The sequence below is a fragment of the Crocodylus siamensis genome, chromosome 15 (genome assembly GCF_052110815.1).
Source record: "Crocodylus siamensis isolate JL-2025a chromosome 15, ASM5211081v1, whole genome shotgun sequence".
Lineage (NCBI taxonomy): Eukaryota > Metazoa > Chordata > Crocodylia > Crocodylidae > Crocodylus > Crocodylus siamensis.
The window spans coordinates 26,775,664-26,800,076 of record NC_143409.1 but is presented as its reverse complement, the minus strand read 5'-3'; the positions used below and the strand labels follow the sequence as shown (position 1 = coordinate 26,800,076).

General features: G+C 43.9%; 1 protein-coding gene across 5 annotated transcripts in view; it reads right to left on the bottom strand.

Moving 5' to 3' along the window:
* Positions 1 to 24,413, bottom strand: part of CGNL1 (cingulin like 1) — a 157,385-nt gene that overhangs the window by 44,009 nt on the left and 88,963 nt on the right. For all 5 annotated transcript variants that reach the window (XM_090029106.1, XM_090029105.1, XM_090029104.1 and 2 more), the window contains exons 9-10: positions 3,693 to 3,899; positions 3,114 to 3,218 (exon numbers count right to left, since the gene is read on the bottom strand). In XM_090029106.1, coding sequence (XP_089885232.1) covers positions 3,114 to 3,218; positions 3,693 to 3,899 — 312 coding nt within the window. The remainder of the gene's footprint in view (positions 1 to 3,113; positions 3,219 to 3,692; positions 3,900 to 24,413) is intronic.

Below are 24,413 nucleotides of genomic sequence, written 5' to 3'. Positions count from 1 at the left end.
CTCAAAATACAGCTGGGGAGTGAAGCACCCCATCAATGTGTGCTGTCCTGTGCAGCTCACTGAGACCAAGGGAGATGCAGGGGATGAGAGGCCTCTGGTCTCCCAATGTCAGAAGGGGGAAGGGAAGAGAGAACAGAGAGTGGAGTACTTTTAGATACTGGAGGACCAAGCCCTCCCCAACATGCTCTGCAGAGCATGCACACAGCAGGCAGCACTTCATTACTCATCCTATAGGCTTCAAAGGCATCTGAAGTACTTCAGATCTTATATCTGCCCAGGGTCTGAGGCTCATGACCAGGGATCTGGGTTTTCCCATTCTCTGTGGAAAAATGTGGATTTTCCCCTTTAAAGGAAAAAAAATAAATCACAGATTTATCCCTTTAAAAGAGAAAAAATGTAGGTTTCCCCTTGCAGGCTGACAGCCTTTCAGCCTGCAAGCAGCTGCTTGGGGCTGGGGGAAACAGGGGAAGGGCAACTGGAGACAGGAGGTGCCATGTGCATGTCTGTGGGCACACACATATGGCTGGCATACAGCCAGGCAGAGTAGTGGGAGCAGCCCTGGCAACTGGATACAGGTAAGTCAATGGGGGCCAGGGAGGCATATGTGTGTGGCAGGGGTGTCTGGAGATGAAGTGTGGGGGGGTGCCTACCAGCACTAGGAGGAGGTTTCCGGGCTCCAGGGCTGCAGTGGGGAAGAGGGATCTGAGGCAGTGTTTTGTGTGGCCAATGCTGCTGGCAAGCCCCGCTCTATGCTGTTGCAAGCAGGACCTGCCCAGAGATGCCCCAAAAAGTTCTCTCTAGGCATCAGTTCAGTTATTAATGTTTGTTTTTTAAAGCAGATAATAACATAATAATGTAGACCTGTTCATAGTGGAATACAAAACTATGCCAGCTCCACTCTATTAAATTAGAACTGAACACGCAATTCAAGGGAAAAAGGATAATTTAAAAAAATTTAGGACCGTCTACCTACTAATTTTTGCCTTTGTCCTATACAAGTATGTGATTTCGGAAGCCTTGCTGAATGACTTATATGAATCACATTTTGAGCCACAAAAACTGTGCCTATAAAACATTAACCAAGATTAATAAATTCAGGTATTCATTATTAACCATTTTCTGTTTATGTTATGTGATAGGTCATTCAAATACATGGTCATTCAAGTAAATTCATATTCACTGAATGAATTACTTTTACTACAAACCCTTGCAATGTGGCCACTTATAGAATTCTAATGAAAATACTAGGGGTGCACCGACAGCAATTTTTGGGGCCAACACCAATAGCTAACTTTTAAGGAGGCATATTGGCCAATACCGATCTGATTTCTGATATGCAGCCCAGCAGCTTGAAGAGCACTATCTGGCTGGTAAGTCTGTTGTGGTGAAAGGGGAGGGGGAAGATAGAAGCCCCTGAAGAGAAAGAGGGAGTGGAAGTGGGGTTGGGACAGGCGCTACCCAGCTGGGGCAAGGCAGGCTGTGGGATGGAGCCACAGCTCATCTGGGGGGTACAGGGAGGGGGCTGCAGCTCCCACTGCTGCGTGCACCCTGGGAGGCATGGGGGGGGGGCATATGCCCCCAGATCTGCACAAGGCAGGGTAGGCTGGGGCCAGGCTGCACGGGGCTCTTCCAAGCAGGGAACACCCCCTCACTCCCAGCGCTGCTGCCCACCCCAAGTGCAGCCTGGCCCAGCCCCCTCTGGGAAGAGCACCATGCAGCTCCAGCCCCCCCCATCCTGCCCCAAACAGATTTGGGGGCACATGCACCCCATCCCCCCCATGCCCACCCGAAGTGCACGTAGCAGCAAGAGCTGCCCCTCCTCCAAGCCCTGCCCTGCCCCAGCCCTAGCCCCACTCCCTCCCTCACCGCCCCTTCCCTTCCCCTCCCTTCGCAACAGACTTACCAGCTGCACGCAGCTCTCCAAGCTGCCAGGCTGTGCTCCTCATTGCCTACGTGTTGCACTGCAGCTGCATGCATGCACAGGGCATTTATCTGGACTGCATTATTGGTCACACCAGACCAATTTCCAATACAGTCAATTTTCTTTATATTGGTACTGATCTGATATTGGACCAATGTATTGGTGGTTCACCTCTAGAAAATACCTATGTGAACTTAATTGTAAATAGTTTTGAAAAGAATACTGGCTCTATTCATATGTCTGTAGAAAGCAAACAGTAAATGGATCTGTAACTGCTGTCTAAGGGAATATTTTTCTTGTTTTCTTATATCTTACATTACATTCATATTGAACCACAAAAGCAGGCTAGGCAAGATAATTTTCCTTTGGTATATATTTGTTAGTTATTAGTTTCTAGCAAAATGGTAGATACTTTTGAGTTGAAAGAAAGACAATAAGGGGGATGTTTATTCAAATTAAAAATGTGTTTTGTAATAGCAAAATAACATGCTCCAAAACCATGGTCCAAATTTTTGAATGGAGGTGTGGACCCCTTTGAATTGTAAGAGTAGGTATTCACATGTTTTGATTGATCATAATAGTCTTTTATAGACCCTTAGAGGTAGTCTGCAGACCCCCAGGGAGTGAAGAGATGGCTACCCAAACAGTTGCAGAGGACTAGCAGCCTTCTCTGCGTAGAAGTTCAACCTTATTGGAGTTTTGGTCAATTTTCAAATCAGTATTAGCAAGTAAAGCAAGATGGAAACTGAGCAGAAACTGGACCCGATTTAGTGACCTTTTATTCTTCCAACTAGATTTTTCATATTCATATGACTGCTGGATTATAGCTTTAATCCTCTTGTGTGCAAAAATCTAGCTGCAACAAAGCTAGATTAAATTATGAAAGATAATTTAAAATTACAATGCAGATCTGTCAGAAATGAGACAAGTTTACTGGGGATTTACCTCCCTCAAAGCTTACTTCATTCATGGCAAGACAGAATATTTTATATAGAAAGCAAGGTTAGGTTAGGGTTAGATGGAGCTGTGGTTAGAGCTACAATTTGGATAATGCTTTGATGGCACCACTTATAATGATGTTTATTTAAAGAGCCAGATGAAGTCACCACTGACAAAAAAGCCATAGTGACTCAGGTGAACAAAACAGAAGACTGACTGTTCATTTAAACTTAATTTATGCTCTTGTACTCACTTGCATATCATCCACCTGGCTTTCTAAAGATTTTTTCACCAGTGCCAGCTCCTTTGCCTCATTCCTAGCACACTGCAGGGCATCTTCTAGTTGTTGCTTTTCTTTCTGCAGTAAAAGGAAGTAATACATTCAGAACTGTCAGTGCTGCATTTGCTATAACCTGGCTTCAGAAGATCCACAGACAATTAATACATATAGGCATTAGGAAACACAAAACAAAACAAAACAAGGTTTCTTTCTGCCTTTCATACCAAGCTCCTCAAGCTTACTATCAAGACTCCACACTAGGTTAACTTTGCCTACAAGCTCTCATATCCTCTTACACTTATCCAAAATGCCCATTCTTATGTCTGGCTGTTATTTTAATCCTGTCCCTATATTTTAAACAGCCTCCAGGTAGCGGCTGGCAAACCTCAATTCTTTTCCTTCAAGCTCACAGCTTTTGCCTATTTTTCCTTGCAGCAACAATGACTTTCTTTGCCCTCCTCTCATCTCTCAATTTTTATTTTTGTGCAACATCCATCCAAACACAAACAGGAAAAAAAACTATACTTGTTACAAATCTGATGTGCAACTTACCTCATTTCTCTTTACCTTCTCTCTCATCATCTCTTGTTCTCTGTTCAAATGATCAATTTGTTGATGGAGGTCTTTACTTCTGGCTTCTAGCTCTTTAATTGTTCTCTTTAGTTGCTCATTCTCCCCTGCTTGCTCCTTCACTACATTTTCAGCAGCATTTTGCATCTGTTCTGCAAAGACTTTTCCATTGGCTAGGGCAGCAGCATTCTGGTCAAAACACATTGAATGATAAGAGTAGTAGTGTCAACAAAAACCTCTTTTTTGAAAGACAAGAGTAAAAATAGGAGATCCGCTTTCAAATGTAAGTCTCAATACACTCCACTGTAGTACAAGTAAGCCCAGTATACAGTTTTTACATCCTTATTCAATTTGTTAAAGGAAGTCTTTAAATTTGAGCCTTTTGACCTCAACATGACGGAGATATCAGGAGGCACCTCTCGACAGGTTTAAGACACCCCTCAGAAAATGCCAAATCTTAGTTTAACTCATTTTTTGACTGCAGAAAAATAATGCAGTTTTTCTGTTGCAAAAAACTCAGAAAGACCATAATAGATCAGAATGCTTTTGACACTATAGATTCCTATTTGAAATATCTGGGTTTATTTTGTGAATCATGTTTGCCCACCTAATAAAGCTAATGGTACACAGCAACCCATGGGCAGCCTGGCTGAGAATCACTGCCTCAGAAAATACATGTGTTCCCTGTATCCAGGTTGTAGCCATGTTGATCTAGAGGAAAAAGCAATCAGGGCTCATGGACAGAGGTGATATCTGTTATTAAACCAACAAGATTTTTGCAAAGATTTTTTTATTTGCAAGCTTTTGCACACAAACACCCTTCATCAGCGAAAACATTGTAAAAGTTCTCCTGGGTAGAAATGAAAGTTCATATTTCATAGGATTTCACAGAGGGGTCAATAGATGGAAAAACCCTCTGGGTAGCCTAAACTTTATTTTAAAAACTTCTGCATCCGAGCAAGCCAGAACCCATGTCCACGGAGGACTACACTAAGCCATCTGGGATCCAGATCCTTTGAGCTAGATAGGTAATTAAGTAACATCTCCTCCCCTCCCCTCTATGAACGAGAAATGATCCACAGAGATTTGAGACTTTGTATCAATCAAGCATAATGTGTGAATGGCCTGAGTTGTGTGGTTTTCAAACATGCACTTTTATTGCTCAATACACAAAGAGCGCATCTACACATGCATTTACTGCACAGTAAGCAGTTTTTAGGCCAGCGTCTATATGTGCAGCTGTTAAAGTTTGATATGCATTTATGGCTTTTTGGCAATGCATTCTGTTGCAACATGTGATTCTTTGAAGTTAGTCTTCACTTTCATTTTGTCATATAAGTTTTTTAAAGTGGCCATACACTGAATTTGATACAGCTCAGAATCTAAATACAAACCTATTTCACTACTATTTTGAAAACAATGAATAAAAATATAAAATTAAAATAAAGGTAACCATGTGCAACTGACAAAGAATTAGGGTTTTTAAACATTAGAAACTAAGCCCAAGCTAATATAACTACCGGTAACTAGTATGTGAGGACTCAGTGAAACGGCAATGAGAAGTAGCAGCAGCTAGGGAAAGATGGTATCATCATCACTGTAGTTCATAAAAAATGGACTGGAGAATTGTATGATAGCAGAATCTTGAAAAGGGCTCAATTCAAGCAAGCTTCAAGTTCTCAGAACACAGTATTCCAATTCCCAGAGGCATGAGCAAGATGGACCTGATTCTTCATTTTTCAAATCAGGAAGTCCATCTGGATTATAAAGTGCTATCTGCAATAAAATGTTGGATTCCTAATCCTGTGCATATAGGCCTTGGTCCTTTTAAATCACTTTTAAAAAAATTAAGACCACTGAATGGGAAATATTGAAGATATACAATGCTGTACACTACTAAATTAAAAAAAAATTGGCAGAAGTGTGAAGAAAAAAAAAGAGAAGCACTGCAAATTGTGTTTAAAGTTATACAAGAGGCTGTTACGCTACAAAGAAGTTTACTGGATTGTTTTCTAGTAGGCAATACCTTAAAACATGCAAATTACTTTGCTAAAGAAACAACTCAGAATATGCTCAGACTGTCTACAGGGTCAATGAACTTTTTATATGAAAGCTGGCATCATAAGCAGACTGACTAGTTCTTGCCTTCTGCAAGTACCCCAAAAGCCAGTCATTTTTCCAAATACGTTGATTAAATAGCTCTGAAACGGATTTCTGCAGTCAGGTTGCATGTACTTTTTGATAATATCCAATATATTCATTTATTTTTGCTTCTTGTAATGCAGTGCAGTTTTACTAATTAGCAAGCACTCCACTAGTGGCTCCTTTTCGTTTCATTTTCTCCCTTTTACAGAGTGAAAGAAGCTTAGGCATGCTGGGGAGTTTAGTGAATGGAATGTTGATTTGTCTGTTCTTTCTCATCCAACCGCCTACACAGGGCTCCCGAGTTAGAAAGCTTAGTATAGCAGGCCCATACAGTACCTGGAGTTCTAGCACCTCATACGGCATATTTTATACTGCTTTCTTGTAATATCACTAGGTTTTTACTGGAACAACTGCTCATTTAATCCAAAGTACCACACAAACAGGAAGCATGTTAGACTAGGGAAGAGGTACTCTTCTGAGTAGGTTCAAAAAAAGTTCAGCTCCCATCATGATTTAATAAACTTGTATCACACAGACAGTCATACCTTTGGATCTATTCTGGCCTGCCTTTTGCTTTGTGTTTCTTCAGACAGAATGTCAGCTACTCAGTCAAATGAAACCACATTGGTGTTCTCCCTTCTTTTTCAGTGCAAATCTCAGGAAACTTGCCAAGGTTAAGGACAAGAATGTATAAAGAGGAACAAAGCTTAAAAATAAAGAAGCCAGTCCAAAAGAGTAAGTTCCAAGTATTTTTTCCTCCAACATTATTGGAAAACTTGGAATAAAAACTGAGTGTGTAAGTAAAGGTGCCTCAGGCAGCCTAAACTTGTGTGACCAGTACTTAATCAGCAGATCACCACAGGTCTCTAATGACCTTGGCAATATTACAGGGGTTATATTTTCACATGAATGAACAGTTCCTGAACACATTCTTCAATGTATTAAGTACAAAACTCCTTTCTTTCATCTTAGAAAGGCATGTCTTTTCACCCCCACAATGTTTTTAAAAAATATATATTTAAGACTATTCTGCTCTGCACATATGATGAATTTTACAGCACAGCAACTGAACCACTGTTATTTTTTCTCACATATCTTTTTTGGGGAAGGGATTTTCTTCTATATTCAAGTGTCATTTACCACCATTAACTATTGTTTAGTGTTCTTTTAGTCTTGTTTTTGAGATGGGGAAAGAGAACATAAAAAGAAAGCAAGTAAGATACAGTTTACCCTTTAATCATCTCCAAAAACAAAAGAAGGTGGCACCAGCAGCATACTGAAGAATTGTCAAGCTCCGAATATCAGAACAGGCTGAAGTCGATGAAGGCAGACAAATTATTGCTTTAAATGGTTCTCTTTAAATCTGACACTGAAATACGCAATGAGACAGAATCCACCTAGAATATTTCCAGGTGTTCTGCAAGAAGAACAGAGAGTGAGGAACAGCCTAGTTCCTTAAGGGTCAAATGCTGCCTCATCCAACACACAACAGTAAACATGGGATTCAAGAAAGAAATCATGAAGAGCCTGGAGAGAAGAAAACAACTTTCTCTGCATTCACTGCCAAACCCAGGTGACTTGATATGGAGCTCCTGCACAGCCCATTACTACTACCCACAGCCTGTAGCAAATAGTGTCATTATGGCTAGGGACAGAAGTTACACATAAGCCAGTTTAAGTCAAAAACTGGTTTCAACTTGTAACAGAACAGAAGTTCAGTTTATGTAGACTACTTCCAAAATGGCTGAAACCGGTTTAAGATAAACCTGGATGAATGTAGTATCACACTTAATTGAATAAAGTCAAACCAGTTTATGGAACTTCTCTCCCAGATCCCTTCCCAGTTCAAATTAACTCACAGTCCCCCAGCATCCCAGGATGCTTTGCAGCTCTGGGCTGTGCTGTCTGCTGTAGCAGAGCAGGGACTGCCCCACCCCTCTGCTGCACTGGCCTGCACCTGTCAGCCAATAGGGATGGGTGGCAGGGGAACAGAGCTCCAGACCCCACTAGCCTGAGTCTACATGGTGCACAGGAGGAGGGAAAGCACCCATGGTGGGAGCGTTTCTCCCCTCTGCAGCCCTCCTCTCACTGCACGCAGCCTGGGGAGCTGGGAGAATTCCCCACCTCCCCCATACAGCTGCTTGCCTCAGCCGCTGCCACAGGAGGGAGGGGGAAGGTGTTCCCAAAGCCACCCTGGGTGTAGGTACTGGGGAGCCCCTGTCTCTGGGGGCTTCCTCCACCCTGGGCCAGGGTTCCCTGGCCTGGAAAAGCCCTGGGGAGCCAATGGGAATTCCTTCCCTCCTTTCCAGCTGCTGATTGCTCTGGCTGCTGCCACAGGAGGAAGGGAAAGGGAGAGCTCCGGGCTGGGTGCCAGGCCGTGCAGCCCAGCGCTAGGGAGCGCCCACCTCAGCAGCAGCCCCAGGGAGCTGAGCGGGCTTCTCGCCCTCCCGCTCCCCCGCAGCTGCTCGCCTCAGCCACTGCGAGCAGGAAACTGCCTAGATCGAATCGATTCTGCCTCAGGCTTTTTGACTGTCTAGTGATGAATACTCAGCCCGTGGCTGCTGACAGACATGAAAAAAAGAAAAAAAACCCAGCACTTTACCAGAAGAGGAAATGCATTAGCTCGACCCAGCTATTAGACAAAAGTCCCAAAAAGCCCCACTGAAGTGCCCAATCCATACAGATGTTGGATGAGCTGGGTTAAACTAACATGATGCCTTTTCTGGGCATACTACCTTAAACTAAAGCACTGTTTGTTTGGGGGGTTTTCTCTATATACTCCCTACACTTATTTTTCCCCCCTCATTCTCATCCTGCCTTCTGAATATTTTACAGCCTCCTTCCAGCCCAAATGTCCTTGCTTACTCTATTTTCTGCCCAGTTTTACATAGGTCAGCCATCTTCTCAGAGGGCAGCCTAGTTTCAATGCCATTGGCAATCCTGGAAGAAAAAAACCATCTTTATCACTGGCTTCTATCTTGGTGAAAGTAATGGGGAGCAGCTGCCAAGTTCCACATAAAACCATTTAGCCATTCTGATTCATGAAATAATAATAATAATGTCATTGTTTCTGTTTCTTGATTTATTCTTTAGTGGCTCCACTAACTTCAGGGGAGTCACTTACATAGACAAAAAAACAGGAAAAAGGAAAGGAGAAAAAGGAAAAAAAGGACAATGAAAAAGGGCTTGTGCAGCTTCAGAGAAACTGCCTAAGTGGGTCACGGCAATGGAGTAGACCTCTGACAGCCTGCCAGCACACATCTTCTGTAATGAAGGTAATGGGGGGCAGCTGCCAAGCTAACTAGAGAGCAGGGGAAGTGACAGGGGCCCACATATAAAGAACTGGCATGGTGAGCACCGACACTTACCACACATGCCAGGCTCCTGGACTCCACAGTTAAGATAAAAATAGTAAGACTCTCAGTGGCCCAGTCACTTGAAGGCAACCTTACACATACAGAACTAGTATATTATACATACTTTTGTATCAGAATTAGCACTGAAGAAATGGCCCTCTTAGTCTTAAATGAAAATCCTGTAGTAAAATGTCATTGCCTGGTGAAGGTTTGAAAAGCACTTCACTAAAATCATAATGAGAATAGCGATATATGATATCTGAAAACACTAGCCTTTAAAATGGTCATTACTAGACTTTATATTTGATAACCAAGAAAGGCAAACAGTAGAAAATGTAAAGCTATGCAGCAGACTGTTGATGGGTTTTTTTATTGTTTTGGGTGAAGCCTACCAGAGATAATTCTGGTCTCCATAGCTCTATCCACACAGGTAAGAAAGTAAGTTTTTAAATCACAACTCGGGCTATAAATTCTAAAAACTACTGAATGTTTTACTTAGAGACATTAGGGAATGGGGGCAGTACTTTTAACTGAACAAAGCTAATACAGTTGAGAAAACACATCTCTTTTCTGCCTGAGTACGTAGGGTAGGGGTGGGCAAAATGCAGCCTGCAGAACAGAAGCGACCCGCCAGGCCGTTCTATCCAGCCCACAGGGCCCCTAAAAATTTGGAAAATCAATATTTATCTGTCCCCGGCTGCCTGTCTTGTGGCCCTCGATGGCTTGCCAAAACTTAGTAAGCAGCCCTCCGCTCAAAATAACTGTCTGTCCCTGACATAGGGCCTATTAGTGCGGAGCATGCTGAGCACTGAATGTCTCCACTTCGTGCCCCTCCACTCCAAAGGTGATCTCAAGTTAATGGCACTGAGAGGTAGTTAGCAATATTAGTCAGAAGTCAGACAGAAGCCAGGGCAGGCTGATAAAGTAGCCTATGAAAGCTTATGCCTCTCTGAGCCAGTTAGTACTTGAAGCAATCTAAGGCCCTTTGAGAATAAAAATATGAGATCAAATAACTTGTTGTTGTTGTTGTTAACAGGATATTTCCCACCCAAAAGGCATCAATATTATTACATTGTTAAATTAGGATCTATGAATCATTTTACTCCAGCATGTAAAAAAAAAAAAACAGAGAGAGAGGTCATGACTAGGTACATATGTTGAATGAAAAAGCCACTGAACACTTATTTGAGATAGCATTATTTCCAGATCAGTGGTTGTGCCCCACAGCTATTTTTGAAGGGTTAAAATGTGACTATATATGTAAACACATACATGGCATGTAACAGATACAACTGGTTAGGTGAGATTCTTGAAAACAAAGGTTGGAATGAACTACCCTATATCCAGCAATATTTAGTATACAAAGAATCAAGGGAGACCTTTACTGAGTGTTAAAGTCAGGGCTGCTGCATATTGCAACTAAACCTTAATTCCTAGATCGTAGTTTCTTCTTCAAAGTATCCTAGCATCCATCCATCCTCCTCCCCTTGTCCTCACTTGCTACAGCGTTATGTTTTAAATACAAATGGCCACCTCACACAATGCTGGGAAATGTAATAAGTGGTTCAACTACTATGTAAATTATAGGGATTTGGTGCAGAAGTTTTTAACACTGCAGTGAGGATTTACTTCCCATAAAAACAGTAATTCTCAACTTTTTTTGGTCTCAAGAGACCCCCCGAGAAACTTACGTGAATTTTGCTCTACCACCAATTGAGAATCACTGAGCTGGAATCTAAATTCAGAAAAATTATGAAGGGATAACTTAACACAGGGTTGAAAACGACTGCTCTAACTGGTGCCAAACAAGAACAGCAGGGGCAGAACCTAATCTTGTCATGCAGAAGCACTTTAGGTTTTATTTTTAAGTTAAAATTAGTGTCTGCCAGGGCCCTGCACAGATCAGCCTACAGCAGTCCCCTATCTGCCTGCAGTGCTGCTGACTCTCTTAATGTTACCATTAATCTTGTAATACTGATGTCTTACTTGAACTCCAGCTCCTACAAACATGTATTTAGATATATTCAGAGAAATATTTACATAAAGGGAGGATGGGCAGGGGTGTAAGACTGGAGTAACAAAATATAAGGGCTTGCCTAAAGCCAATATATGTGGGTGAGGCTACAACACCTTATACCAAGATATATAGATATTTACATTAATTTTAAAAAGTAGCTTTTAGCTCTGTGGTTGCTGAGAAGAGCTTGAAAATATGACCAGAGTACACCCAAGAGATTCAAAAGACTGAAGGTAAAAATAAAGAAACCCTTATTTTTTAAGCCAATAATTTTTCTGAGACTCAACTCATGATTTTTGAACACATGGGGAAAGCAGTAATATTCATCTGGCCGTGTTCTGGTTAAACCAACCAGACAGACATCACATCTCTGTATACCAACATCCCCAGTGAGGACATAAACCATAAAGAATATTATTCCCGATGAGGACACTGCTTGTTTCCATTGCATTCTCCTCTTTGTCCTCATACAACTATTTCAGACTTGGGGACTTCCTATACTTAACAAACAAATGGCACTGACATGGGCACATGTATGGACCCCAATAAGCCAATATATGACAGACTTCGAAATGTGTTTCCTCTACAGCTGCCCTGTCATCCCCCTGATGTACCTATGGTACCTCAATAACATCCCGATATATAGACAGATTGGAAGGAATCTTGGGAGAAATTCCACCAGAAATTAAACAGCTTCTGCCCGTCTATCAAGCTAACTCTGGAATACTGCACTTAGCAAATTCATTTTCTAGACCCCATGGTGAAGGTTTGTAATGGCCCCGTTGCCACCACATTTTACTGGAAACCCACCAACCTGTACACCTACCTTCATCCCATCAGCGTTCATTTTAAGTACACCACTAGATCCATTGTCTATAGCCAAACTCTACTTACAGCCATATCTGCTTTGATCTGATTGGGTTGCAACACTGAAGGATTTGAAGCAGGGATTCCTACAATTACAATACAGTCCCCAAACCGTAGCCACTTAAATCAACAAAAACAGATTCAGACATTGCTCCAAACTGCTACAATAACAAAACCTGAGATAAGGACAACAGAACCCTCTGGGAGCCAGCTATAGTCCCTGGCTTGAACACCTTAAACATCATTAATGACCCCTAGCCCCTTCTGGAAAAAGAAGACCATCTCAAGGTAGCTATGGGGGACAAAACTGTCCTGGCTTACAGACATCCTGCCAACTTCAAACGGCATCTCTCAAGCAACATGCTACCTAATGCCTATTTTCACTAGGGCGCCAGGCCTTGCAAAGGACTCAGATGCAAGCTGTGTCCCCCTTATCAATACAGGCCATATTATTGCTGGACCAAATAGCACAATTATAACAGCTCAGGTTCATTCACCTGCACCTATACCAACATCATATATTCCATTATTTGCTTATGCTACCCCTCCATGCAATCCCTATGTGAAAGAATGAGGTAATACCAATCTGACATCAAGTCCAAAAACATACAACCCCCATGGTAGACACATGAACCTTCTGGGACATACTACTGCTGACCTCTGAGTAGCCACTCTTATACACAGAAACTTTACAAGCTGACTTGAATGCAAAACTGTGGAACAAGAGATTGTCCACAGACAGGACTGTTAAATACAGTCTAACAGGGACTACAGATCCCATTACCTTAATTAGCTTGCATGATCCCTTTGTCCCTACAGGTTTTATTCCTTTTCTGCCTCTCCCAGCACTTTCCCTTCCCTGTCTTTTGTATTCAATTTCAAATCACTGTATTTTAGGGTTGTCAAACTCATCCAGCCCACAGGCAACACCAGGCACCAGACGATACTCCATAAGCTATATCTCTGACACCCCTGGATTATTTGATAGACTCCATTCACAGCATCTGATGAAGTGAGATCAGGTTAATAAAAATCAATGGGATGGTAATATGACTTATCAAAGCAGCAGACAAGAAAAAACTCCATTACTTGGTTCTTCCTTTCACTCTGTACTAAACTTGTCTTTCGAAATTATATACTTCAGCAGACTCATACATGCATCTTTCTTTTTAAGCATGGCAAATGGAACCTGTGACAATATTGGTATTTAAGTATGTTGAATGTCATGAAGCATATTACTGCTTCATTCCTGTATCTTCCAACAGTGTAATAACTATGCAACATAACTAAATGGTACCATCACAGGATTCAGGCCTTTCAACCTTAATATTTCTGTTTAGACTAGACTTAGACAGTTTCCTGACAGACTTGGACCATTTCCTGGACTTGCACAGACTGATCTACTTATGTGGGGAGGGTCTACTACATTTCTCATTCTTTGTGACTCTGCTGATAAATTTATAAAACAGATTTCATGCTTGATGCAGAGTAAGCTGGTTATCTTAGCTGGCAATAAAAATCAAAGTTTGAACAGAATGTACCACCATGCGCACACGTACTCACAGGCACCAACAACTTACTGGGTCAAATCCTGCTCTGTTACACCAGGTTATACCTGAGGTAATGTAAAATTAGCAAATTCCAGTTATTTACTGTACTGAAATTCCTTTTGCTTACAGTTAAGATGATAACAAATCACCCTTCTAAGTCTTCTATCTTATTGTCATTTGTTTGACTGGATTTTTATTTGCTTTATCATCTACCCTTCCCACTTTGCCTGGTTTTACTCTCCCTCCCAACACATGTTCATTCCCTACCCCCTCTCCACCCCAGTTCCTCTCTTACGCCGCCGTGGGTGCATCTGCATGTGCATTTGATCCAGGCTCACTTTACTCAGGTGTAAACTACTCTTGGTATAAGCCCTTTCAGGCAGGTGTCTACCCATGTAGGGATTAGAAAGCAGATTTGCTGCTTTCAGGCCCAAACTTCCTGCAGCCCTGCAATGGGACCCTGCCACCACCGGGGGGAGCTCCAGGCTCCAGCTCCAGCTGCCAACAACCAGCAGCCATCTTTAAAAGCTACCCTGCTTGCTGCTGCCTGAACTGCCACTTCCCTGCCCAGCAGCATGTGTAGTACATAGATAGCAGGAAGCTGGCCTGCCACGCTGACTGCTGCCTGGCCCATGGCTGTCTGGGCCTGCCCAGCTCCCCCCTGCACAGTGACCATCTGCCTGGCTATAGCAGATTGCAGAGCTGACATAGGAGGTGCTGGCCAGGGTTCCCTGAACTGCTGGTGGAGGCTGCAGCCAGGGAGCTTGGCGGGACAGGGTGCTGGACCCCTGAGGAGCCCTCCTCTGGTGACATGTCACCGGAGGTGCTGGGCCAGGGTGGGGGTTCAGGTAGGCCACCCATGGTGCTGCAGCCTAGGTCTCAGGATGGAAGGATAGCTACCAGTTGCCACAGAAAGATCATGGACTTGCGGGCACTGCCAGGCTGATGATTGTGGTTGGTCATGGCAACCCGCTGCATCTGCAAGGCCTTGACCTTTATGTGGCACTGATGCACTGACCAGTTGTGCCCGTGCTCCCACATCTGGCCTGACACCGCCTCATAAATGTGGGCATTGGAGCACCTGCCCCACTTGAACTGGCGCTGCACCTCCACCTTGCCCCACAGTGCCACGACGTTGCCAGTCTCCTCCTTGGTCCAACTGGTGCCCCAGGTGGAGGACACAGGCCTGGGCACAGCCATAAGCATGGGCCTGGGTAGGAGAATGAGATCATCGTGGGTCCCGTGCTGGCTCTCTGGGTCCCTGCACAGCTGTCCCTGGGTAGCTACATGCAGTACAACACCCGCCAGCACAGGGCAGGCTGCAGTGGGTAGAAGCACTGGCCCTGCTGGCCAGAAGTTGCATGCACATGGCCCTGGAAGCTAACAGGCCTGGCCAGAGGCTACATCAACTCATAGTACCCTGCTAGCCTGGATAGCACTGTACTGGCAGCTGTGCAGCAGTGCAGTGCCAGGCAGCAGGGCTTAGATGCAGGCAGGCAGGCAGAGCTAGGCTGTGGCCTGCCAAGGGGGACACAGGGGCCTGGAGTGCCCTCAGGCTCCCTGCATGTGTGCCCCAAGGCCCAAAATGTCTGCAGGCTTTTAAAGCCTGCAGACAGGGCCTGCCATAGAGGCAGGCCTGACACCAGACCCCAAGTGGCAAGGCAGACCTGGGAGCAAACTTGCTCCCAGGTCACATCTACATGTGTTACTGTGCAGTAACTAATCCCACTTAAAATTTGCTACCTGCATTTGCAGGTAGGCAATTTACACAGGATTAAGGGTTTTAACTGTGCAGTAAGCACGTGCATGTGTAGATGTGGACATTTACTGCACAGTAAACTATGCTACTGTGCATTTAGGCATCTCATGTAGACACCCCCTCCCTACCCTGAGGACACAAAATCACTCCTTTTCCCATCTTTGGAAAGCTCCCTTAGCTAGTCCACCTTCTTTTAATGTAGTGCTAACTAGCTACCTTCCTGCCTGCCCTGAAAAAAAAATTCAGGATTTAGAAGGCCTGTAAGAGTAAAAAGGCCCTATCAATAGACTCAGGCTATAGGAATTTGTTAATGAAGTGAAACCTACTTGAGAAATATTAAGATTAAGGGAGGACAGGCAGTGGCATAAGAATGAAATAACAAAATGTAGATAGCTTGTCTAAAATCAAGAAATATACATGGGGGATGCCAGAAGAATGTGGCTATGGCCGTGCAAAACCCTCACATAACCAGGATTTGCTCAAGGGGACTAACTGCATCCATGTGGTTATACAGATGCACATTTCCTCTATGAGAAGTAAAACGGAGAAACAAATGGTTAGAGTAAAATGGTACCTATTTCTCTTTTCTTTTACCAGACTCATTTAAATGCCATAATAGAAGCCCAAGGGAGTCGTATATATTAGAGTCACTATTACATAGACAAAAGTTATAATTATAGCTCGTACATTTATTCCAATCCTGATTATCAGTGATTGTATTGAAACATTGTAGCTTAAAGATATTTTTACTGTTGTTGTAAATATGACATATTGTACATGTTGTTCTGAATGCTTTTATATAGCTTTCAGTGAAGTAATTTAGTGTAAATGGATTCAAGCCATTATATACAAATCAAGCAGTCAAACTCTAAAAGAAAAGGCCAACTGTGAAAAATCAGTTTAGCAAAACAAGAAAAGGCCAGACCCGCTAAAATAATCTCTTTGGGCATGCCAGAAACATGAAATCTTTACAAGGTTCCCATGCACTTTAATTCTAGAAAGATATCAGGTCAAACTGCAAATCTTGCACAGACAGCTTAGCGGATTAGCCAATCAGCTTTGTAGGCAATTACTGATTTTGAATGGCTGGCTTGACATTAGACATAAAGAATGTAAATATCCCTGCCAAAATAAGGAGTGCACAGATGTGAGATATGTTAGCTGTTTTGAAAAATAAAGGCTTCCATTCAAAAGGAGATACTGAAATGTTATGGCATATCTAAAATAAAAACAGCCCGGTTCTAGAATTCTTTTGCATACTGAATATAAACAATTGTGATGATATTTTCCTACTGAAAGTATGTCCCCAAGAGTACATACAACTATTAAACACAGTTCAACTCTTCAGCTCCACAATGAGCAGAATGACATTATAGCTCTGCTCTTTAAATTCCTTCCTCCCTTCTACCAAGGGAATGAATTCCTGATCTGCAGAACCCATCCCATCAAAAATACTCACTCTCTCAAAAAGGTGGGGAAAAGCAAAGACGACAAAGCCCATACCATGAACTTCCTGAAAAGCAATTTTTAAATGCCTGGAATATACATCAGGTCCCAGTGTGCTTCTGCAAGATACAGCACATGTTCAGCAATGGATGAATGCTCTCTCCCACTCCTATCCTAAATCCTTCTAATATGAAATATTGACTTCCACTGCTAAAGATGTTGCTTGGAGAGCACAATAACCAGGGAAATGGAGGGTGAGAAACCAGGCTGAACAAGAAGCTGAGGGCAGGAGATCGACTGCCAGGGGAGATAGGTAACATGGGTGTGTGTCTGAAGCAGAGACAGAATGAAGTAGCCACCTGGGGGAACACAGAACAGTTAATAAAGGAAACTGGAAGAAGAGTACAGGTCTGAGAACAGAGCCCTGGGTGATGCCACTGGTCACCATGCGCCATGTTGCTTCAGTTCCATCAACTGTCACTCTCTGAGTCCGTCCATGGAGCCAGTTCCCCAGCCATCAGACCGTGAGGTTGTTGAGACTGCAGTTCCCCATGTTTTTCCATGAGGACATCATGAGCTCATTTCCTCCTCTGACCAGGTGACTCATCACCTGGACAAAGGAAAAGAGGTGAACATCATATTTCTGGAGTTCAAGAAAGCCTTTGACCTGGTGTCCAATGATGTCCTCATGGAAAAATTGGGGAACTGCGGTCTCAACAATCTCACCACCCGATGGCTGGGGAACTGGCTCTGTAGATGGACCCAGAGAGTGATAGTCAATGGAACCAAATCAACATGGTGCATGGTGACCAGTGGCATCTCCCAGGGCTCCATTCTTGGATCTGTACTCTTCAAGGTATTTATACACAATCTGGACTCTGGTGTCAGAAACAGACTGGCTAAGTTTTCTGATGACACCAAACTATGGGGAAGAGCGATCACGCTAGAGGATAGGCTGGTGATCCAGACCAACCTTGACAGGTTTATGAGGTGGGCGGATCAAAACCTGATGGCATTCAACACTGAGAAATGCAAGGTGCTCCAACTTGGGAGAAAAAGCCCTCACCACACTTATAGGCTTAGCAGTGCTACACTTCTTAGCACCATGAATGAATGAGACTTGGGGCTCTTGATTGACCACAAGATGTACATGAGCCACCACTGTGACACCACAGCTGGCAAAGCAAACAAAACTCTGGCTTGCATTTACTGATGCATCTCAGGCAAGACCCAGGAAGTCATCCTCCCACTTTACCCAGCCTTGGTGAGGTCGCACCTGGAATACTGTATCCAATTCTGGGATCCACAACTTAAAAAGGATGCGGAGAAGCTTGAAAGAGTCCAGAGGAGAGCCATGTGCATGATCAGAGGTCAAGAGAGCAGGCCTTATGAGGAGAGGCTGAGAGCCATGGGACTCTTCAGCCTGAAAAAGTATAGGCTCAGGGGTGACTTGGTGGCAGCCTATAAGTACATAAACAGTGTGCATCAGGAACTGGGAGAACATCTGTTCACCAGGGCACCCCAGAGGAAGACAAGGCCCAATGTTCACAAACTCTGGGAAGACCGTTTGAGGCTGGACATAAGGAAAAACTTCTTTTCTGTCTGAGTCCCCGGGGCCTGGAATAGACTCCCCACAGAGCTGGTGCAAGCACCTGCTCTGTATACTTTCAAAAAACACTTGGATGCCTATCTTGCTGAGATCATTTGACCCTAGCTGAATTCCTGCCCCCTGGGCAGGGGGCTGGACCCAGTGATCTTGCGTGGTCCCTTCCAGCCCTAATGTCTACGAAATCTATGAAGAGGGAAGGAAGGAAACTGAATGTGATGGGGAAGAACCCAGTGTCACCTGAGCCAGCAAACAGGCTAGCAAAGAGGGGAGTTTGAGTAGGGAGTTCAGTGAGGAATATGCCTAGACACTTTCTTTTCTTTTCTTACCCATGATCTATCAGAGATCCCTTTGAAGTTAAGACTGGAGTTAAGCAAGACTGTATTATCACTCCAACACTCCTCTCAGTATTCCTTACTGTGATGCTACATCTGACCACCAACAAGCTTCAAGTCAGAGCTACCAAATGGATGAAAAGCTGTCTAATTTCAGTTGACTCCAAGCCAAAATCAAGACTACTCTGACCTCAGTCATCAAACCCCAGTACACTGATGATGCCATACTGCGTGTTCATATGGAAGCAGACCTTCAGGCAATCATTGATGTCTTTACCAAGGCACACACAAAAAAGGGACTAACACTTAACATTCAGAAGACTAAGGTCCTCCATCAATGAGTTCTTAAAGAGCAGTCTGCAGTTCTGGTATTTCAGATCTACAATGAGACTCTGGAGAATGTTGAGTATTTCCCATACCTCAGAAGTCATCTCTCACAGAAGGCTGACTTCAACAAAGAAATCCAACATCATCTCAAATGTGCAACTGCAGCCTTCAGATGTCTGAGGAAAGAGGTGTTTGAAGATTGCAACATCAGCTTCAAAGCCAAGCTCATGGTTTGTCAACAAGTTGTGATCCCTACCTTACTGTACAGAGCTGAGACATGGACTACATCCAGGAGACACCTCAAGTCACTAGAGAAGTTCCATCAGTGCTGCCTGCAAAAGATCCTTTGAATCCAGTGGGAAGACAAGCACACCAATGTTAATGTCCTCTCACAAGCAAACATCACAAGCATAAAGACAATAACCATCTGACATCAACTTTTCTGGGCTAGTCACATCACCTGGGTGTCCAACTCCAGACTCCCAAAGCAAGCTTTGTTCTCTCACCTCCGTCAAGGAGTATGCTCAAGAAGAGGGCAGAGAAAGCACTTCAAGGACATCCTCAAGGCCAACTTCTAAAAAATGAAACAGCAACATCAACCTGTGGGAGACTATCACTCAGGAATGCTCCAAAGAGAAGAAGAACCTGCTGCAAGGATCTCAGTACTCTGAAACCCCAAAATGACAACAGGATATGGTAAACTGGGAGTGGCAGAAACAGTGCATTGCAAACCAAACCAAGAAATCCAGAGGCACCCACTTTACATGGAAACACATGCTTGACTTGCAATAGAACCTCCTGATCTGGGATTGCCCTTGTAAGCTATCTTTGGACCCATAGATAAGACAATCATGGAAGATAATCATCCTTGATTGTGAGAGGAGAGAGTCAACAGGATGGCTAGAAGACATTGTAAAGCCAAAGCTGCAGGCTCTGTCCAGGCACAGCCACCGACCACTGAAGCTTCCAAGAGGTTCTGGTCAGGTTTTCCTGCACCCTGCATGTCCCTGTCAAAGACAACCAGGTTGGGGAGTGTTTGTGATGTGAGAGGTGCCTCCTGGTAGATTCTCTCAAGAATCATTTAAGGGAGTTGCAGGAGCTGGTAGATAGGCTTAGAAGCATCCATGAGCATGGAACTTGAGGCCTTCTTTAGTGACTCAATGCACAAAAAGACATCCAGGATCATGGAAAAGAGACAGCCAGAGAAGTCACCGGAAGACACAGATACTAAGGAAGGTAAAGCTTGTTATCTCAGGAAGAACAAGCTTGTTATCTCTCGAAGCTTGCCTGTTATCAACAGACAATACTCCTTTTTTGAACCTGTGGCTGTCCAGCTGGAGAGCAAGTATGAATCCTTGGCACTGGATGAGAAGCAGCCTACTTCAGTAGCCAAGTCTTGAAACCTAGGGGTAGAAGGACAGAGACACTGCTGCCAAGAAGAAGCAATAGGTAGTGGTGGTTGACAACTCCCTCCAACAGAGCATGGGAGCATCCATCTGCTGGCCTGATCTGTGGGCTCAGGAGGTCTGCAGCCTGCTAGGAGCTTGTATCTAAAAGGTCATGAAAAGGTTGCCCAGACTCATCTAGCCCTCTGATTACTATCCCATTCTGCTCATCCATGTGAACACCAATGATACTGCCAGGAGAAAGCTTGAGCAGATCAAAAGTGACTGTACGGTTCTTGATGGAAGGGTAAAGGGCACAGAGGCTCAGGTGGTGTTCTCATCTATCCTTTCAGTCAAGGCCCAGCTTGAAGCAGATCCATCTGGAAGATCAACAGATGGCTATGTAAATGGTGTCACCACCGGGACTTTGGCTTCTTTGAGCATGGGGTGGTGTTTCAAGAACTACTGAGACAGGATGGGGTCCATCTGAGCTAAGTACAGGCAGTAAAAAAGCCCAGGGCTGAATTAATTCAATCTTCACAGGTTAGTTTAACAGACATTCACTTTTGATCCAGAAATGCAGCCACATGCCTGCAGTAGCCCAGGCCAGAAGCCAAAGAGTACTAGAGCATTCCTCCCTGCTCTCCTGGAGAAGATAGCTTGAACCTGGAGGGGATCTGGGACAGCAGTTCAATAAACCAATTTAACCAAAATCAGTTAAGTCTGATGATACATCCAGACCAGTTTCGCCCAATTTGAAAGTGCTTTATGTACACTGAACTGTTATGTTTTATACATTTCATAGACATTAGGGCTGGAAGGGACCTCAGGAGATCATTGAGTCCAGCCCCTGCCCCACGGGCAGGAAGTCAGCTAGGATCAAAGGATCCTAGCAAGATAAGCATCCAAACACTTCTTAAACGGAGTCCAGAGTAGGTGCTTGAACCACCTTTGGAGGAAGCCTATTCCAGGCCTTGGGGGCTTGGACAGTAAAAAAGTTTTTCCTTATTGTCAGCGTGAAAAGGTCTTAGAGGAATTTGTGACTGTTGGTCCTTGTCATGTCTCAGGGTGCTCTGGTGAACAGACGTTCCCCCAGATCCTGATGCACACCCCTGATTAACTTACAGACTGCCACCAGGTCACCCCTGAGCCTGCGCTTTTCCAGGCGGAAGAGTCCTATGGCTCTCAGGCTCTCTTCATAGGGCCTATTCTCCTGCCCTCTGCATGGCTCTCCTCTGGACTCTCTCAAGCTTCTCCATATCCTTCCTGAATTGTGGAGCACAGAATTAGATGCAGTACTCCAGCTGTGGCCTCACCACGGTCGAGTACAGCGGGAGGATGGCATCCAGAGGATTTACTTGAGAAGCATCTATGGATCCAAGCCAGAGTTTGGTTTTCTTTACCAGCTGCAACATCACATTGGTGGCTCATGTTCATCTTGTTGTCAATCATGACCCCCAAGTCTCTTTCGGCCTTGGTGCTAGTGAGCGTAGCACTGCCAAGCCTATAAGCACCTTACAGATTTGAACCAGTTTCCAATCACTTGTACTGATTTGTGGGTAACTCCTGCCCTTAGCCCTGATGAAGACATGGAAGAGTGTCTTCATGCACAGGTTTGCTAACCTAGTGAGGATAGTTTTAAACTAGGTTCACAAGAGGATGGAAAAAAAAAATCTCAAAGGTAAGAGGTGAAACACTATAAATTAAGAAATGGCAGAATTAAGTCTGCAATGCAAACTTGATTTGCATTACAAAATGCAGATTTTCATTACAAGATTACATAATATTTTCCCACAGGACTTCTGGCTCATTCAGGGCATGGAGCAGGTATCAGTCAGAGAATGAATAAGGATTATGTAGTAAAACAGGCTGGTGCTACAGTGGGTGAAAGAAGTGTAATGAATGAGGCATGGGATTGAAGAAGAGGAAGGATGGTGTCAGAGGTAAGGTATTTAAATGTTGCTCTGTAGCTCTAGATTCATATTCTAAAGGGCAGTCACATAAACCTTTCACAAGTGACTTCTAGCTGTGTGTTTCTCAATTTCTAAGTGCCAGACTTGAGATCCTGAGGTCTGATTTTCACCCATGCTGAGCACATGGCAGCAACTAAAGTCAATGGAAAATGTACTTTGATAATGTCAACAATTATATACAAGCTAATTATTTTCGAAAAGTCATGCTGTAGGCTTCAAAAATTTGACACCCTAAATTAACAGACTTTTTTTTCATTGATCTCTAAGACTCAATTTCACATCGGTAAAATGGGAATAAATCCACTCCCTCACTTCACAGGTACTTTAAAAAGATAAATTAGTTTCTGTAAAAGATTTGAATTGTATAGAACACCACCAAATAGTCCAATGAAAAAAGAAAAAAATGTATTCAAAGCAGGGCTATCCAGCTTGGGGCACCAAGACCCTTTCCCCCCCAGTCACATACCCCCATGTTTTATGCTGCATGAGATGCCATCTGGGCAGCCCCGTCTTCAGAGCAAGGTTTGAATAGCGCAGTAGATAAGAAAAGAAGCCATGTGCTAAACAATGCTGAGAAAACAACGTGACTAAAACCTCATATTACTGAACAGTCAACAGTACCAACTCCACGCACTGAATGAGGCAGAAATGCTCTATGACCATATTATTAATGGGCTGTATCATTATGCAAACCTATATGGCTGTGTGAGGCTTCAGACAGAGCTTTGGATCCAAAGAAGCTTTGGATGTTTCAGGGTCTGAAGCAGCACATCCAGGTCGAAGCGCTGCCCCGTTAGGCTTCCTGAAGCAGTTTGGAGCCACCTCGGAAATCTGGCAATAGGGTATAATGGGGAAACAATAAAATATCTATAACTTCGTTGTTTTTGTCCGATTTGGATGAAATGTTGAGGGGTGGTAGATTCTGCAGAGAGGATGAAACCTGCCAAGTTTCAAGAAGATCAGTGCAGGCGTTTGGGGGAAACAGCACCCCAAATTCTTGAAAACAAAACTCCTGTCATGTCTACATGTTACAACACAGGAGGGTCAAAACTGCAGGGCTAGTAGCTCTTACTGAGACCACAAAGCCTGCCAAGTTTCAAGAAGATTGGTGCAGGGGTTTGGGGGGAACTGCCCCTCAAGATGCAGAAAAGCAAAACTCCTGCCATGGGTGCTTGTTGGACTGACTGTGTCTGTCTTGGGGCGGGGAGGGGACACACTACTGCAGGCCAGGCTGCTAAGATGCTGTGTTACCAGTTACCAATCAATCAATCATGATTCACTCAGGGACCAGCTCAATACACAGGACCTAGCTACTACATAATGACTTAACAAGCATCAATTAGCACCTACAAAACCAGGCTAAGGAGAGGAAAAAATCAATATCGACAACCAACTGTCCCAAGACAGACACTGTGTTGGCATGAGTTTTGTCTGTCAGCAGCTAGGGGTGCAGGGCCCCAGAACCCCCCTGCACTGATCTCCTTGAAAGCTGCAGGCATGGTGGCCTCAGCAGGGGCCACCATCCCTGCAGCTGTCACCCCACTGCACCTTAACACATGCAGTGTCACTCATGTCACAAGTTTTGTTTGTCTGCAGCTTGAGGTGCAGTTCCCCCCAAACCCCTGTACTGATCTTCTCGAAACTTGGCAGGCTTTGTGGCCTCAGTAAGAGCTACCAGCCCTGCAGTTTTGACCCTCCTTTAGTGTAACACACAGCTGTGACATGAGTTTGGCTTGCAAGAATTTGGGGTATAGTTTCCCCCAAACCCCTGCACCAATTTTCCTAAAACATGGCAGGTTTTATACTCTTAGCACAAGCTACAATCCCTGCAGGTTTCATCCCAATCAGACAAAAAACAACAAAGTTATAGATATTTCATTGATTCCCCATTATACCCTATGGCCGGATCTCCAAGGTGGCTCCAAAGCTTCGGCCAG